The sequence below is a fragment of the Bidens hawaiensis genome, unplaced genomic scaffold (genome assembly GCF_021521415.1).
Source record: "Bidens hawaiensis isolate Kalapana, Puna unplaced genomic scaffold, B.hawaiensis_p1.1 tig00049429_1, whole genome shotgun sequence".
Lineage (NCBI taxonomy): Eukaryota > Viridiplantae > Streptophyta > Magnoliopsida > Asterales > Asteraceae > Bidens > Bidens hawaiensis.
The window spans coordinates 15,787-33,987 of NW_027506114.1; the positions used below are offsets into that span (position 1 = coordinate 15,787).

The 18,201-nt window shown below is 36.9% G+C and overlaps 3 protein-coding genes and 1 pseudogene across 3 annotated transcripts; 2 read left to right on the forward strand and 2 right to left on the reverse strand.

Moving 5' to 3' along the window:
• Positions 1-1,619: 1,619 nt before the first annotated feature.
• LOC143616747 (molybdate transporter 1-like) lies at positions 1,620-3,037 on the reverse strand. Its single transcript, XM_077089490.1, has one exon. The coding sequence runs from the start codon at positions 3,035-3,037 to the stop codon at positions 1,643-1,645; it is 1,395 nt and encodes a 464-aa protein (XP_076945605.1). The 3' UTR covers positions 1,620-1,642.
• A 2,483-nt stretch (positions 3,038-5,520) lies between these two features.
• Positions 5,521-8,527, reverse strand: LOC143616750 (uncharacterized). Its single transcript, XM_077089494.1, has 4 exons — positions 7,928-8,527; positions 6,119-6,962; positions 5,857-6,046; positions 5,521-5,742 (listed from the first exon to the last, which is right to left on the reverse strand). The coding sequence occupies exons 1-4, from the start codon at positions 8,497-8,499 to the stop codon at positions 5,615-5,617; spliced, it is 1,734 nt and encodes a 577-aa protein (XP_076945609.1). The 5' UTR covers positions 8,500-8,527; the 3' UTR covers positions 5,521-5,614.
• A 2,470-nt stretch (positions 8,528-10,997) lies between these two features.
• On the forward strand, positions 10,998-11,695 carry LOC143616752 (pectinesterase inhibitor 9-like). Its single transcript, XM_077089495.1, has one exon. The coding sequence runs from the start codon at positions 11,042-11,044 to the stop codon at positions 11,672-11,674; it is 633 nt and encodes a 210-aa protein (XP_076945610.1). The 5' UTR covers positions 10,998-11,041; the 3' UTR covers positions 11,675-11,695.
• Positions 11,696-12,486: 791 nt separating this feature from the next.
• On the forward strand, positions 12,487-14,183 carry LOC143616751 (pectinesterase 2-like; annotated as a pseudogene).
• Positions 14,184-18,201: the final 4,018 nt, after the last annotated feature.

The window sequence follows — 18,201 nt, forward strand, 5'->3', positions numbered from 1 at the left end:
GAAGAAGAACAAAAGGGTATTGTTGGAATTGTTGAATTTGTGGGATAAAGATGAAATTTTTAGGGTTTGAAGGAAGACCCAAATGCCCAAATTGTTGATAATTGATGAAAAAGAACAAAAGGGTTCAATTGATATTGGGTTTCTTGAAATGAACAGATGAAATTTTTAGGGTTTGAAGGAAGACCCAAATCTTATCAAGAAAATGGTGATTGATGGAGAAGAACAAAAGGGTGCAAAAGGGTATTGTTTAATTTGTTGAATAAAGATGAATCTTGGGTTTCTTGAAATTGTGGGTTTTCTTGATTGATTGCAGAAAGAAAGAAATGTGTGATTGGAGAGAGAGAGAAAAAGAGAGGTGGACTGGATGAAGATGGAAACAAGAATGGATTTGAAGGTTTTAATATAATAATAATAATAATAATAATAATGGATATTGAAGGTGGACTCATTATACAGACGAACAAAATCAAGAAAAAGGTAATAGTAAAAAAGATATGGTTAATTAATTAATTAATATCTGTAAAAAAGGAAAACTGTTACTAAAAGTAGGTTTTTGTGTTTAGATTCTATTTGTCACCTGTCTTTTTAAAAAAAGTAAATAAATAAAAATAAATGGAAACAAGATTAAGATGCATAATTGGGAGGTGTGATTGGGGGTTTAGGTTTAATTTAGAGGCCTTTATTTTGATGATTGATTGTGTGTTTATTTTGGGATTTGCAAGTGTGTGTTGGCTGGTGGCAATAGGGAGTGAGATTTTGAGCCTAATTATGAGGAGGATTGCTTTTTACTTTTTACAACATTGAAATAGTATAATCATTAACTGGTTATTTTCTTTATGGCAACATATATTGTATGAAAATAAATACGGTATAATGGTGTATATAAAAGGAAGTTAAATAAGTGGCAAAAAAATGCAATGCAAAAATGCTACAATTGTAACCTAGTTTCAAATTCGATTAGCATACAGTAAGAAAACGTCTAAGATGAAAGCCAGATAAACGATGATGTGGCATGCATGTTATAATGTATAATCGTTACTATATCTGGCATGCATAATATACAAGTGTTAAAAACACCTATGTTACAAGGGTTGTCGAGTATAACAACAACAACAACCACATAGAGACGTGTGTATATTGTTTTATTGGTGATAAATAATAAGATTATATATAACTATAGTACCGTCTCTTACACTTACACTATCTGGCATGCAGAAGATGCAACTTTTTTCTTTTTTTTTTAGGTCTTGTAGTTTTCTACTTAAAATATTGTGTTGTCATTTCTAACGGTGTTCCACGTGATTACTTGAAGAAAATTTAAGATATTAGGTATGTGTTGAATTGTTATAAGCTAGACACAACAAAGTAAATAATTTCTAGATGTCACATGCTTGAAAATATTAAATATGAAACATTTTTAAGTAAATATTTCAAAATGTGAAAGTATTGAGTTAGATTTTGACTAGTTCAAAAGTCTTTAACAGCCCAAAGTAAATTTAAACGTGAGCATATAAACTGGTAACATGAACACATTTCCTATTTCAATATTCAACTCTTACATTGAAAATCCAATTATTTTTACACCACAAAGTAGGTACACCACAAACTATGATTTAATCCCAAAAGAAATATATGACGATTTTTATGGGTTGTGCATCCAAAATGACGAAATGGATTGAACCTTTTTCGGGCCACCAAGTTTCCGAACCCTAAGAATTAGGTGCGCTATCATACCCGTCACAAACCCTAGGGCTGCGCTCGAGCCCACAAGTGAGACCGCAGTGCACACAAGCACAACAAACGAATCTTCTTTCGACTTCATGTCCCTAGCACACATGGCTAGCTCAATACCCGCAAACAACAACAAAACCCCTAAAACCCCAACCGGAAATGCACTTAATATCTTAACTATAGACCCACCTAGCACCAACCCTAGTACCAATTTGGTCACACCAAGTAGTGCCACACACCCACCACTCCTCCCTCCAAACTTGTATTGACCCGCCAGCCCACCCGCCCCATGACAACATGGCATCGCACCGAACCAACACCCTATTAGGTTCATCAACCCAACAGTCCTGGAAACCGACGTCACGGTTACGTTCTTGTCCGGAAACAAATCCGTTGACAACTTGCATACAGCGATAACCGAGTTGAGAATCGACAAGGGTAATTGTGGAATTGTACCCTTAACAAATCCTTTTTTCCAAGCACTTTTGGAAATTTTAACAACTTGTATAGAAGATGGCCCAAATTTAAACCCTTTAATCACTTTGGGCTCTCTTATAATTGCCAATGTTACCCCTAACAAAAACACCATAAACGCCGAGGGTAAACTCGTCACAATCCTTCTCCATCTTCCTTTATTATTATTTTCACTACTAGAAAACTGGGTATTTACGACTGCAGTTTCAACATCATTAGCATCTTCATTTCCATCTTCGTCGCCCGCACCATTCACAATTGTAATAAAACAAATGCAAATAATCGCCAAAACCAACCCATCAAGACCTAACCAATCTCGACTCCCCTTCGACTTCGACTTCGAAAAGTCTTGAACTTTTCGTATATACTTAACCGCGGTCATCGCAAACGATAAACCTTGCGCTAGTTGAATTCCCCTAACAACCGGTAACGGGATTAGTCGATAAGCCAACCGCATAAGTCCCGTGACACCCAATACAAATAATATCGCACCCGTGCAAATACCGGCCGCCATGGCCTCTGGGATGCCAAAATCCTTGTCGGATATAGCCACCGCAGCGATAGACTTCATCGGTTGGACCGGCATGGGGACACCATAGATAGCACCCGTTACAAAGTTGTATATTCCTGTGAATATTAATGTGGTACCCAAATTTAAGTCACTAGCAAGTGTCAATGCTAAGATTATTGGTATGTACGTGCCTAAGTCACCCATTGCACCATTGAGTTCCGCCCATTTCGACCGGAAAATTAAATTGTTTTTAAACTTTGTGACGGCTGTGGTGGCGGTGGAGGTGGGTTGTGGTGGATGGTGGTCGTTATTGGACTCCATGGGGATCAAACGGCGGTGTAATGTGTTTATGAAAACAAAGGTTATGAGAATATGAGCATTTTATAAAGGGTGGTAGGGTTTAAAGAATTAAATGACTGTTAATATGATGTCAGGCATCTTTTAGTCAACTTCTAAAAAGTTATACTTTATAGTTTTCAGTATCCATCAATAGTTTATTTATTTTTTATTTTTTTAATTTTTTTTATCCAGGGACGATACCATCTCGTGTTGTTCGGTTAGTCTATGTGTTGTGAGCTAACAACAAAGTATATAACGACTCGATTAACCAATGTTATCATGTTGTAGGTAACTAGGGATTAAAAAAAACTTTAATTGGTGCATTTAGAGATAGAGCCTCATCAGATCTTGCATACAAGGCGTTGATGTGTTAACCCTTTTTTTTTTTTTTGTGAACAACGTTTTGAAGTACCCTCAATACCCAATTAAGCCTTTCTGAGACGAAATGTCAACTGTCTATACTGATTTTGATACACCAGACCTAACTCACCCAGGAACACCAAAGAGGAATGTGAGAAGACCTCATGTAATCAGGTTTCGAACCTGAGACCTCAAAGATCTCAAGCCTTAACCATCAACTCCATACCATTAGACCAAAATGTCAATGACTTAATCTGTTAACTAACCCACCCTTTAACGCCTCCTACGATTGGAGCGGGGTGGTTTTTTAGGCGTTATCACGTCATTCCACACACGTAACCTTAACCCAACATAATAATTGATATACTGCTCTATTAATTATACCAACTTAAACACGTCTGGTTAAAAATTTGATTTATTTAGTGACATTTGTTACCCTGTTTTTAATGAGATGTAGCACTAGAGTCTCAACTTATGTTATTTTGTAAATATAAATTTATTTTCAAACTGTATATAAGAGGCTTAGATAAAATAATAATCATGCTAATGTCAAATTTATGAGTTCAAATCTAAGATGACCTTTTAAATAATGAGAGGCCATAAGCAAAAGAGAAGTAAATGGCACATAATATGGTATAAGGCATCTAAGGCATCATATACTTATATTCTCATAGGATGTATATTGATATGTGTATTTTAATACACTCGCCCTCCCCCACACTCTATTAACGGCGTTGTTGTTGCTCTGATTATTAGAATTTATTTTTTGAAAGCGAGGCTGAATTATAAGGATTAATAGGGCTGTAAACGAACACGAACAAGGCCTTGTTCGTGTTCGTTCGTTAAGTAAATAATGTGTTCACGAATGGTTCATGAATACTTACCGAACGAGATTTTATGTCCGTGTTTGGTCATTAAGGAAATTAATGTGTTCACGAACGGTTCACGAACACAAACGAAATCGGCAGAGCCTAGAGATTGAGACCGATGCATTCAACAATGTGAGTAATGAAAGCCTGTAAAAGAGTCGAATGAACACGAACAAGGGCATGCTCGTGTTCGTTCATTTAACTTTAAAAGAACACGAACACTTAATCGAATAAATATTTATGTTCATGTTCATTTATTTAAAAATGGACATTTGTTTTCGTTTGTTTAAAGTCTAAACTAACATAACTGAATAAAGATAAACGAACATGTATGAACAAACGTAAATGAACACAAACATAAATGAACTTAAATGAAAACACTTAAATGAACACAAATTAGCAAATATAAAACCCTTAAGCAGATGACCTATCCAGATAATATTTAATTATTTTCTATTAATGCATAAATGAACATATATAAACAGACATAAACGAATGTTCATGAACATAAATGAATGAACGGAACATATGTTCATGTTCGTTCGTTTATTAAATAAATGAATTTCCCGCCGAACGGTTCACGATAGTTCACCGAACGTTCGGTTCATTTACAGACCTAAGGATTAATCACTTAGGGGGCTGGAAAAATATTTTCTTTTAAAAGGAGGGTTGCCTCCATTTGTAATGGCGGGAAGTTTTAAAAGTATAGGGTTATTGGAGTTAGTCAGAGAATGTAATCTCCCCTCTGTCGTTAATGGAGTATCTCCCCTCCCTTTCTAACGAAGGGGAGTTTGAAAAGTTACATGTACCATAGTTGGCTTTTGAAAAATACAAGGGGTGGACATATTTTGAAGATAAAATACTAGACAACTAACAACAAAAAAAAAATTCTTCAGTTCGGTCAGTTGACTTTATTTTGAGAGCTTAACACCATGCCATCGAAATTTTGTCATGTGTGACATGATTCTTAAATAAGACAAGAATACTATACATAAATCCAGTTTCTTTTGAGTGCATTAAAACATTTTGAAAAACGTCAGCTCATACAGTCACTAACTCTACTCATAAATTACATAACTTTTTACAACTGCGAGAAAAATCCAACACCTTGATGCCCGTTAGTTATTAAGCAATTCATGTTTTATTTCAAAAGCCACTATTTGATTATTCACTATCATCGGCTAACAAGGCCCCGATCGATGTGCTTTATGGACCGTATAATGTGGGAATTGGGTTGTGCACCAACAAACAAAAACTCCTACTTGATTATACTTCATAATGTATGTTATTATATACTTTTCTAAACTGAAACTAACCCATCTTCAGCCCATTATGCATCAACACCCGGGCCTGGATACGCAGGGAGGCTCATTATGCGCTTGTCCACAACAGGCCCGCCAACTGTGAAATGATAAAGGCTTTGAAACTTTGATCCAGTCAACCCAAGCACCTCATGAACTGCAAATCAATATTATGATTTTAATACAGATTTCATAATTGTGTTAATATATTAACTTTTAAAAAAATTAAAACTGGAAAATATCAACACGGAGTAAGATATTGATTGCAAACCGGGATCATCAAAAAAACAACCAATGCCGGTTGCAGAAATGCCAACCGCGTGTGCTTCAAGGTACAACACCTGACCAACAACTCCTGTTTCCCAAAACAACCTTGGATACATCCAAGCATCCTTGTCATGTAACGTCGGCTCAACACGTGCCACCATACCCAGGCTAAAGCAACCATCACTTGCGATATCCTACACGAGTAACAACAATTATTAAACAAAAAGGTTTCAAAAAAAATTTATTTAGAGCTAGAAAACGAGTACCTGATGACACGAAAGATGTTTTGAGAGCTTCATACAATCCATTCTTGCAAGTTCATATAATGGCAACTCGGGTGGGCACCCCTCGGGTTTCTCCCACTTGAATTCCGACCTCGTGGCCATTTTAATATCATCGAAATGGTCTTCATTTCTAACAAGAAAATACAACCCGTTTGGCAAACCGACAACCCTATGCACAAACAACACACAATGCACTTCACTATCCCAATCCATGGCTCGAAATGGTAACGCCAGTTGTCGTTTTTGCTTTTCTTGAAAACCAGAAGGAAGACAACGAAGTAAAATCTGATAAAATGTGTTTCTTTCAATTGATGTAACTCCATCCATATCAACCGCACTCCTACGCTTTCTCACGAGTTCCGTTAACGTTATATTATGATATATATTCTCGCCACAAGTCGCACTCTTTATGAACGGGTCAATAACAAAACTTTTCTCTAAAGTTAATGGCTTTTTCACTGTCTCTGCGGTTTTGTATATTATATCCCAACATACATGTTCTTTACTAAGTGAATTAGGCTCACCTTTCCAATCCAAATTAGAAAACTTCGAAATCTCAAAGCTCAAATCTTTATAATTGATATCAAATTTATCGATCCCGTTAGGAAAAACAAGAAGCAAACAATCAGGATGCTCAAATTCCATCTCTTCAAACTTACCTTTAACTGTTCTTGAAGGAATCTTGAACTCTGGATAAACTTCAAGCCCCATTATTTTCTTTAACTCATCATGCCCCAACCCATCAAGTATCTTCACATCCCACCCTTGACCAGCAGCTGCCATTGTAACCGCTGCAATCGCATGACCCATGTCATGGTTACAGTACCTGAAAGTAGGGAGGTGTTCATGAAACTGAAATACGGATCAGAAACCTAAAAGCCAAACTGAAACAAAAACGGACGGTTTGTTTATTTTTTTTTATGTTTTTGTAAAAACTGAACTTTGCATGTAATAAAAACCGAACCGAATTTATAAATTTTCATTTTTTATTTTAACTATTTATAAGAATCTAGTAAATAAGTTAGTCTATTAGTTTAGCCCAAATGTATAAAAATCACCTAGTTTAGTTATTGATTAACAAAATGTTTGGGCCAAAATTCATTATTTTGTGCTAAGCTGCCAAAAGTTTCCTGCAATACCCAAAAAACCGAAACTGAACGGTTTTCAAAAATTCAAAACCTGACGTTCCGGTTTTTGGTTTGGTTTTAGCCCAAAACCGGCCCAAACCGAGCCCTCTCAAATGATTTTGGCCAAATTCACTATTTTGTGCCAAGTTTTATTTTCGGCCCAAAATTTTCAACCTCAAATGACAATACTAAAAAATCGAAACCAAATGGTTATGATAAAAAATTCAAACCGAAGTTTCGGTTTTAGCCCAAAACCGACCCAAACCGAGCCATGCACACCCGCACCTGAAAGCCCTCTCAAATGATTTTGGCCAAATTTAGTATTTTTTGCTAATTTCTGTTTTCGGCCCAAAACTTTCAAGCTCAAATGGCAGTACTAAAAAACCGAAACCGAACAGTTATTATCAAAAATTCAAACCGAAGTTTTGTATTTTGGTTCAGTTTTAGCCCAAAACCGACCCAAACCGAACCACGCACACCCATACCCAAAAGCCCTCTCAAATGATTTTGGCCAAATTTACTATTTTGTGCCAATTTTTATTTTCGGCCCAAAATTTTCAAGCTCATACGGCAATACTAAAAAACCAAAACCGAACGGTTATTATCAAAATCCAAACCAAAGTTTCGATTTTTGGTTCAGTTTTTGCCCAAAACTGACCCGTACCTGAAAGCCCTCTCACCATACTTCCAAGCTTCCCGCCAAAAAACCGAAGAAAGCCCTATTAAAAAAGAACCATCTGGGAACAAATTGGGGAAAAACCCAGATGGGATTTGAGCCCTAATCTCCAACGCATGCTGCTTTGGTGCGTAATGAGCCACAAAACCCAGATCAGAAATGGGTTCAATTGGTGGGCATATGATGTAAGCTTCAGTCGGGTGTAAATTGCCGGAGCTAGGGTTTACTCTGAGCGACCAGGTGGAAAACCCAGTTGATTTCCAAGCTGATAACGCCAAAGAATCGTACAAGAATTGAGATATTGTGGAATTAGAGATGGGCTTTGGGTTTGGGAGTGAACGGAAGAGTGAATTGTAAAGTGGTGAGTCGCCGGAGTCTTGCCGGAGATGGTGGAGTGCGGCGGGGATGTAGCGGCGGAAGGGGTTTGGTTGGTTATCCCAGTCGAGGCCGTGGGGCCCTTTGGAGTAGTTGGTGAATGAGTGTTTGGTTTGGTTGTGGTATGTTAGGACTTGGGTTAGTTGTTCTTGGTTTTGGTGTGGTGTGGATGTGGTGGTTGACATGGTGACACGTGGCGGTGGCCGGAGGAGGATGGTGGTGGTGGGTGGTCGGAGGAGGAGAAGGTGGGGGTTGTGGATTCTACGGTGGAAAGGTTTCATTTTGGTAAGTTGGTATAGGAAGTTGTGAGAGTCTACATAGTAGAGTAGAGGTGTCTAGATACACCGATTCGGGCCTGTAAATCGGTTTACGGACGACCTGATAAATTTGTGGTTAGGGCTGTCTCTGACCCATATAGGGCTCGACCGACTTGATAAGGGCACGAAATTTTGTTTCGAAGCATTTTTTAAGGTCTCTTGATTCGTTTAATTTTGTTTCGTTTATCGCTTAACTTTATTTTGTATATGTGTTATTGTAAAGTACAATAAGTAAATTCTCTTGATTTGTTCAATTTTGTTTTGTTTATCGCTTAACTTTATTTTGTGTATGTTTTATTGTAAAATACAATTAGTAAATAATTTTGTTTTGTTTATTCTTATTAAAATTAGCGTCAATCTCTTGAGAGAAAAAAAAATTATACAAGGCCTACTTTTTAATACTTGTTTTGGGCATTTGAAGATACAAACGGTTTAAAAATCAAACCGAGCAAACCTATGTGAAAAACCATTTTAAGTCCTTTAAATTTTCTTTTGTTCTTATAGAGCCATTTACCGGCCTAGCCTTAGTGGGCCGTTGTTGTTACTTCCATTTGGTTACGAATAAAAAGTTAAAACCCCAATTTATGACCAGTGCAACTTTAAAACTTGACCTTGGGCCCATTTAAGAATATAGCACTATAGGCTTATAGCCCCTTAGGTAGAGGTGTGCAAAACCGGTTTTATATCCAAACCGAACCGGTTTATAAATCAAACCGATTTGGTCAACGGCTGGTCAAAACTGGTTTGACTCAAACCGGTTTGGTTTATAAACCGGTTTAGAAGTAAGATAGGCTGGTCTTGTCACGTCGGTTCGGTCCGGTTTATAAACTGATTTAACCATTTTTTCTCAAACCAGTTCGGTTTTAAAACCGGTTTGATAGATCTTAAGGGGAACCGGTCCTGATACTGGCTGTTTGGGTCGGTTTAGGAACCGGTTTGGATGAAACCAGTTTTTTTTACACCTCTACCCTTAGGCCTTAACCTTCGGCCCACAACATTTATTTTTATGGGTTATTGAAGGTAAACTGGTAAAGCATATTAAACTAGATGCTTTAAACATGTGAGTTGTGTCGAGGATATGACGGGAACTCGTTTGACATCCGTTTAGTTTGTTATGATATCGGTTCGTATTATTATAAAATTTTGGGTTTGTTTGTGTAACTTAATGGAACATAAGGTTACCATAATAAAAAGAGGAGATTACTTGTGTAATTAAAGGAGATTGAGGATTAAACTAAATGAATCTTGAGGGGTACAATATGTAAATAGTCATACATGGTTTCAAAAATATATTTTTAATATATATTATAATGTCCACATATTGAAGGTAAATTATATTAAATGGCAATAATGACAATTTTGGTAGTTTATTACAATATTTTTAATTTGTAAAAGAGAGAGAGAGAGAGAGAGAGAGAGAGAGAGAGAGAGAGAGAGAGTTAGGCAATATGAACTATATGTTTGTTTAAAAAATGACACATAATTGTTGTGCAAAGAAGAGAAACATTCTTCAAACCAAAGACAAAGGGTAACAATATTGGAAATGATGGTGGTTTGTTAGTTTAAAATCCAAGAATATTACATGAGTTTATTTAGTTAACATGTTTATGTTGGTTAAGCAACGTGTTGGAATGATTCGCTAAAGACCAGCACCTTGTCTCATGGAAATCTTTTGCTATTGCTTGCACAATTGCATGGTCAAACCTTATGGCTTACTCAATTTATACCTGAATTTAAGTAAATGTTAAATGTTTTATAATTTGATATAGGGAAAAAAACTTTGAAATTATTACAATTTTATTTTATACTTAAAATAAAATGGATTACAAATTGATCAAATATTCTTTTGCAGATTGTGGATATTTATTTTTAGTTTAGTTAATAGTAAAACAACATGGTGTCGTTATTATAGTGTTATGATCAAACACAAATAACGTTTCACATAAGATGCCACTGAGATCCTTAAAAATAACTACATTAACTATGCTAAAAGTCAAGAGCGAAGCTTAGAAGGTACCTTAGGATCCCCCCCCCCCCCGCGGCAAAACATGGTTTGTGACTTTCAGTGGTACAACTGTTATTAACAAAATAATTACTCCAGCTTTTTTATACATTTAGTAAAATTTGTAAATAAGTTTGAAAGTCAACCTTGAGATATTCTCACATATTATCTCATACAAGTGGACGGTCGTGGTGTGATAAAACAAAAAGATTACTTAGATTTCTTAATCACTCAATCTCATACTATCCAATATATTCTCAATAACAAAATAATTCACTTAATTTGTTAGCAAAGTTGCATGTGCAATACACTTGAATGCATGTGACAACCTTTCTATATAACCACTAATCACCTCTTCATGTTTTCACAACCTTTACACAACAAAAAAAACACATACAATATCAACAAATGACACAAATGACTTTCAAGTTCTTGATCCTCTCTCTCACAATCCTAGGGCTTCTCGGCACGATCCAGTCACGGATCGTGACACGCTCACGGGCAAGAACATACCTTGAGGCACAGTGTCGAGCAACATTATACACTGATCTCTGTGTCAGGACACTTTTACCATACGGTACCAAAAACACGCTCCCAAGCCCACAACAAATAGCTCAAATTTCACTAACCACATGTCTAGCCAAAGCGCGGGTCACAAAGGCTTATGTGGATACGGTTGCAAAACAGTTAAACCAAGCGAAGTACCCGGGTGAGTACCAAGCCTTGGATCAATGCTTGCAACAAATCAACAATGGTGTGAACCAAATAACGCAATCAGTCAAGGAGTTGCAAAAAATGGGCAAAGACGGGGAGGAGAATTTCGGGTGGCATGAGAGTAACGTCGAAAGTTGGCTTGGTACCGCCTTAACGGATGCCACCGCGTGCATGGACGGTATTTTAGGGGATAAAATCGGAAGCAAGACAAAAAGTATAATCAAAGCAAGGTTTTTAAACGTGAAAGAACTTGCTAGCAATTCTCTAGCGTTGCTTAATCGTTATACCGCGAGGCATCGGGCTTCTCGTGCCATCAAGAACCCTTAAGATCGAGTCGTATAATATAATTCGTGTTGTAACCCGGTGTAATGTTAATTTAGTTTGTGTGCTTGTTAATTAATTGGTTATTATTTGTTTGTTGAAGTTATATAAATCTAATTGTCAAAATATCAATGTAATATGTTAATATGAAGTTTTGAGAAAGATATAAAATATTATATTAATACTTCCAAAATTTTCTTGTAAAATATGATAAACTACAATATTCTAGTCAGACTGTGTGTAGTCGAGAAACGCCCAAGACATAACCCATCACCCACGTTGCGGAGACTAAGTGTAGCGGAGAACCATCCAAGAGCGTTAGCCATCCGATCGGAAGGTTACCTTACATTAAATACTAGTTCTAAATTTGTCCATTGATTTATTAACTCCATTTTAAATTTTAAAATTTTATTAGTATTTAATTCAAGAAAATTAGGACAAAAATGTTTTCATGAAATATCGAGAATTAACGTGTATGCATATTAATATAAGATTAAAACCTACTTTTCAAAATATTAATATTAGAACTAATATTCAAAATATCGAGAAGTTATTTATAATAAAAAAAACAGTAACGTGTGTAATTGTTATCTTTTTTTTTTCCAAATAGGTTTTTCTTTATTTATGATATTGGTTTTGCAGACTAATTAAGATTTAAATGAGAAAAATAATTATTGTTAAAAATAAAATAGTTTAAACATATGGTATTAAAGTCCTTAATGAACACTACCAAGTCCAAAGGTTTCTATAAAGCTACCCTTTTGTGTGGAATGCTCTCCACTACAAACACTAGTTATAAACAACTCTTAGCTTTCACAATGACAATATTTCCATTTTTAGCAACCATGATTTCTTGTTTGATCATTCATCTCTCTCTAGAGGTTTATGGTTACCCGATATCCGAAATTCGGTCATGGTGCAAGCAAACTCCTCATCCGGAACCATGCGAGTATGTCTTGGCCGGTAAACCAAATTATGGTCCAATGAAACAAAGACCGGACTTCATCAACGCACTACTGAAAGTCACCCAAGAGCGAGCAGAAGAAGCCGAGTCCAACACACGAAGGCTTGGTCCAAAATGTTGTAGCAGCCTTGAAAAGGCTGCTTGGAATGACTATATACAACTTTATAAAAATACTGTGAAAAGGATCAAGATGACCGTTGATCCTAAAAAGACGTGTAGCCAGGTTGATATGCAAACCTGGCTAAGCACATCTCTCACGAACCTTGAGACGTGTAAGTATGGGTTTGAGGAGCTAGGGGTTGGTGGCTACATGTTGCCACTAATGAAGAACAACGTTTCATCTTTAATTAGCAATTTATTGGCAATGAACAAAGGAGGAGATTCATTTAATGAGCCTTACCATAAAGGCTTCCCTACTTGGGTGAAACGCGGTGACCGGAAGTTATTGCAATCTTCAGACCCTTCTTCTCTGGCCAATGTTGTAGTGGCTCAAGACGATACGGGTGACTACAAGACTATTCGAGACGCCATTGCCGATGCAAAATCAGGTGGCAGGAGGTATGTGATATATGTAAAAGAAGGCATTTACAATGAACACATTGAGATTAAATCTGATAATATAATGATAGTTGGAGACGGAATGGGGAAAACGATCATAACGGGTAGCAAAAGTGTCAGGGGCGGCTCAACCACTTTTGGGTCCGCTACTATGGGTAAGGTGTCACACGTCACAAATTTTACGCCATTTAAACAATAAATATTTACGTTTCCTTAATGTTATTTTTTTTATGAACTCTAGCGGTGTCAGGTGATGGATTTATAGGACGTAACTTCACGGTTAGAAACACGGCTGGCCCGCAAAACGAACAGGCGGTTGCGGTCCGGAGTGGGTCTGACTTGTCAGTTTTCTACCAATGCGGCTTCGAAGGCTAACAAGACACACTCTACGCTTTTTCAAATAGACAGTTTTATAAAAACTGTGACATTTTTGGCACTGTTGATTTTATTTTTGGCAATGCGGCTATAGTGCTACAAAATTGCAACATTATTGCACGTGACCCGGCTAATAAGACCAACACGTTGACCTCACAAGGCCGAACCGACCCGAACCAAAACACTGGGATCTCGATCCATAACTGTCGGGTCACGGCTTCAACAACCTTAAAGGGGGTTAAAACGTATCTTGGTCGACCGTGGAAGGAATATTCTAGGACCGTTTATCTAAAAACGTACCTCGATGACATAGTCAACCCGGCGGGTTGGTTGCCATGGGATGGTGATTTTGCACTTGACACGTTGTATTATGGTGAGTACATGAACACGGGGCCGGGTTCATCTACTGCTAAGAGGGTTAAGTGGAAAGGATACCATGTGATCACTAGCGGTGCTGAGGCGACAAAGTTCACTCCCGGGAACTTCATTGCCGGCGGATCGTGGTTGCCGGAAACAGGCGTGCCCTGGACCGCTAGCCTTTAATTCACACATGACACATCTAATAATATTATCGTTATATATTTTGAACCAACTATTATTTGCATGTTTAAAGCTCTAAAAGTAATTGTGTTAAGGCTAGGAAAGATATGCCATTATTATTGCATCAAAGTTTAATTGTAATATATGTAAGATTATGTGCATTATAATTTAAAGAAAAAATATTACAACGGTTTACTTATACTAAAGATGTCTTATAGAATCCAAAAAATAAGAAAATAAAGTTGTGATATACCTGAAGTATATCGAAACATGTATTACATCTATTAAGAACCATAAAGTGAATATCAATCTTCACAGTGCCTATCTAAAAAGAAGCTTGTTTGATAATGGAGTCCGAGTTATAATATTGAGCCCAAATTGGCTCATGAGTGTAAACGAGCCAATTACATACGTTTTTTGTTTAACATATATTATAAAATAAGTATTATTATATTATATAATATTATGATACAATAATAACTAAATAGTATATTATGTTATATATAAAACTTTTAATCATGTATATACATGTACATAAAATAGTTTAAAATGTATATAATTTATTTAATCAATTAATATATGAGCCCAAATCAAGACGAACCCGAGCTGGGCTTTAATAATAGAGTTTGAGCCGAGCTTGAGCTTTAGACGAGTTAATGTTCGACTCAACTTGTTTACACTTGTAATATAACCTAACCTGCAAGTAATTCTCAATGAAAAGACCTTGACATGTTTTCATATATAAGAATGCAAGGCAATAAATTGACAATCACTATTAATGCACCTTTAGCAAAAAGTTAGGTTATATGTTATAAATTTTGGGTCCATTAAACGTTATGTTGAAGATTAATGCGTAGTCAATTGCAGCCAGCAATGTCACATGCACATACATTATTTTGATACGAAAATATATCATAGATTATACAGTTATTTAGTTGACAATTACATTTTATGGACCATTAGTTGTTTGACAAGAATGGAGTATTTTTGGGAGTTATACTTTATACGGGTTATCGACTGACAAACATGCTCATTCTTACTAGTTTTGACTTTGTTTATAAAAGAAACTATCATATAGAGTTACAACGATAAACGTAAAACAAAACAAGTGAGATGATTAAGTTACATTCACGACTGAGAATATACGTAAGTGGTACTACACACGCTGTAGCATACTAGTATATATGGACCCATAAAACTGAGAACATATATAAGTGACACTAGACACATCGTAGCATATATATACACATGTCTGTCTGTTTATATAAGAGACCCCCAAACTAAGAATACACATAAGTGATATTGGAAGTTAGTCCTGAAATGGGTCACTGAAGAAAGTTAACATGTACTTTTTAAATGAAAGTGAAAGTTGAAGGAGAAATTCGAGTAATTTAGTTAATAAAGTGTCAACCAGTTACCAGATTGTGTGTTCGATGTCACGTGTTCTTCGTTTAATATTTTGTGAGCAATGAGAATGAATCTGGTTCAACAAGTGGCACAAGACACGTCGTAGCATATAAATGGACCCCTTTCTTTTAAAGGCGGTATTGTATTAAACACATGCAACAAGCATGTAAGTGGACCAAACAATTAATTGTGAAGCCCGGCTAGACCCCATACAACCATGCGACTTATCCTGATCGGTCCCAACACTTTACTTGGCCTATATATCCACCAACTATGGAAGCTTTTTGTAGGCCTACATTTTATGAATCCACCTCCTTTTATCAAACAAACCATTTCTAAACTATTAGTGAGTACTTGATCCATAATTATATGTGTATAAAATCTTCCAAAAATTCAAAGTGTGAATTCACAATAATTCCCATGTGAGCTAGTTTAACTGAAAGTATAATTTACATGTGAATCACCATCAATTTACATGTGAACAAAGTTACTTCATACAAATTAACATCCAACTCCAATAACACATGACTATCTAAAGCGTAACTACTGATGGTCTCTTAGCTTAGTAGTATCAGGTGTTTATCCCCATTAAAATGGTGCGGGTACAAGTCTCACAAAGTGGGCATTTGTCGCTCTTCTTCGAGTTTTTTAGGTTCCTTGGATTCTATCCTACTATCCTATAGTTATAGTAGATTAATACAAGATCTGTCCTGGTTGTTATGCCTGTACTTTGATGAGCATATTTTCGCCCAATACGATTCAGTCGATACAGAGTCTCTCCAGTTCCCAATGTTTGGCACTTTCCATACTTGATGGGTGCAACATCAACAAATTTGCTCATGATCAAGTAATCTTACAGAGCGTGATTCTGTTCTTGTTAGGTCTAATTAGAATTCAATAACTTCACTCATTTGAACAACAACCTGAAGTGAACCTCTTGCGGATAAAAAGGAGTATGTTTGTGCTGTGACTGGGAGGTCGAAGCTAAGACGTGGAATAGGTCGTTGCCACAATATTGTTCTATGGAAGTTGGCGGGCTTGTTTGGCAGATCGATTTATAGTTGATTCGGATGTAGCATTTGATGGGGATCTTTCAGCAGCGGGAAGGTATTTTAATCTTTATTAAATAGGTGATCCGCGAACTCTTTTGCTGCTGCCACAAACAGAGACTAAAGCAAGTGTTGGATTCAAAGCCGGTGTTAAAGATTATAAATTGACTTATTATACCCCTGAATATGAAACCAAGGATACTGATATCTTGGCAGCTACATAGGGGGCCCCTTGAACTATGTTCAAACTTGCTTAAAAGGCCCGAGAATAAGAGCAACCCCATTTTTCACCTTGAATTGGTCAAAATATGGGGACTTTCTTACTTTTCGTGGAGGATTAGACCCATGAACATCGTAAGGTGCTGCTCTTCGCGAATCCCAGCATATCCCTGGTTGGGATGGGTAGGCCCACCACTACACTTTCACTTAGGCCCGGGCCAAGTCAGTGGGGGGACCCTATCGGTTTCTCGATAAAGTTGGTTGATTAGGGTCTTGTTGAGTAAGATGTTCTTCTTGTCTCCCTAGCTTCCCATTCTTCAAGAGCTGGGCTACTACCCAAATAAAGTTCTTCCTAGCGTATAGTATTGGGCAGATTGAGTCTTTCTCTAATATAGTACCTAATAGTTAGATTAAGCATTAAGCAGTAGATTTTGACCCTATATGAGAGGCTGTAGATTGATTGATGAGATCCTCTTCGGAAAGAACTTTCACTTTCCATAACCAAAATGAAAGAAAGTAAACCTATTTCTGCAATTGCAGTCAGTATCGCTACTTCTTTAGTTGCCGCCCCGAGCGGCAGTCAAATGGGGGCGTGAATGCGAGATGCCAGCGGAATGATCAGCCGGACAGAGGCTAGGGCTCCTTCCTTCCCGTGCTCATTGCTGCCTGTATAGCTTTCTAGAGTAGAGATCTAGCAACGCATTCTAAGCACAGATCATTGGTATTGGATGTATCGTTAGGTTGTGCCGAGTCAAATCTGCTATGCCTCCCTAATCGCATGGTAGATAGCAGTCAGAGTCAATACGCTTTCTATTCTGTTTTTACATCCATTATAAGTCCTGTTGATGATATCGAAGCCGTGACAGAGGTGGTCTCGGACCAACCAACCCGGAGCTGTCCTCGCAAGTCTCTCTGCATTTTGGAAGCAGTGCATGCAGAAAAATCGAGCAATGGATCTTAGAAGATTCTTCCTCTCTTGGTGGCTAGCATCAACACTGCCTAGGGAAGGGACCTTGGGCGACTCATTTCGATTTAGTTGTTTTCTTACTCTATAAAACGAAATGCTTTAAGTTTTTCTTTTTGGAATCGTGTTAGGTCTAATTCCTATTACTTTTTTGCTAAGTTATTCGTCACTGCATATTTGCAAAACAGGTGCGGCGATCAGTTGGACCTTTGAATCAATAACATCTGAATTTTTGGGGTGTGTGTTTGTGTTCGCCGTTAATAAAAATCTATATAATAACTGAACTTAGAGTTTTAACTAGTTTGCATTTGAATTTGTTCGGACAAGATTCAGGCCCAGCACTTAAGGCTTTTTGCCCGGCCCATTATGACGTGATTTTATTAACAATTGATTTTCTTATTAAAGTTTTCCAGGGAAGACAAAATAGCAATAACAAATATTTAAGCAATGAGATGAT

Bases quoted from the DNA above. Each gene is read 5' to 3' on its own strand.
- LOC143616747 (XM_077089490.1), bottom strand. From the start codon at position 3,037: ATGGAGTCCAATAACGACCACCATCCACCACAACCCACCTCCACCGCC.
- LOC143616750 (XM_077089494.1), bottom strand. From the start codon at position 8,499: ATGTCAACCACCACATCCACACCACACCAAAACCAAGAACAACTAACC. The intron at 6,963-7,927 runs GTACGGGTCAGT...CCCTACTTTCAG, and splicing joins TATGGTGAGAGGGCTTTCAG to GTACTGTAACCATGACATGG. The intron at 5,743-5,856 runs GTTTGCAATCAA...ATTGATTTGCAG, and splicing joins TTGTTTTTTTGATGATCCCG to TTCATGAGGTGCTTGGGTTG.
- LOC143616752 (XM_077089495.1), top strand. From the start codon at position 11,042: ATGACACAAATGACTTTCAAGTTCTTGATCCTCTCTCTCACAATCCTA.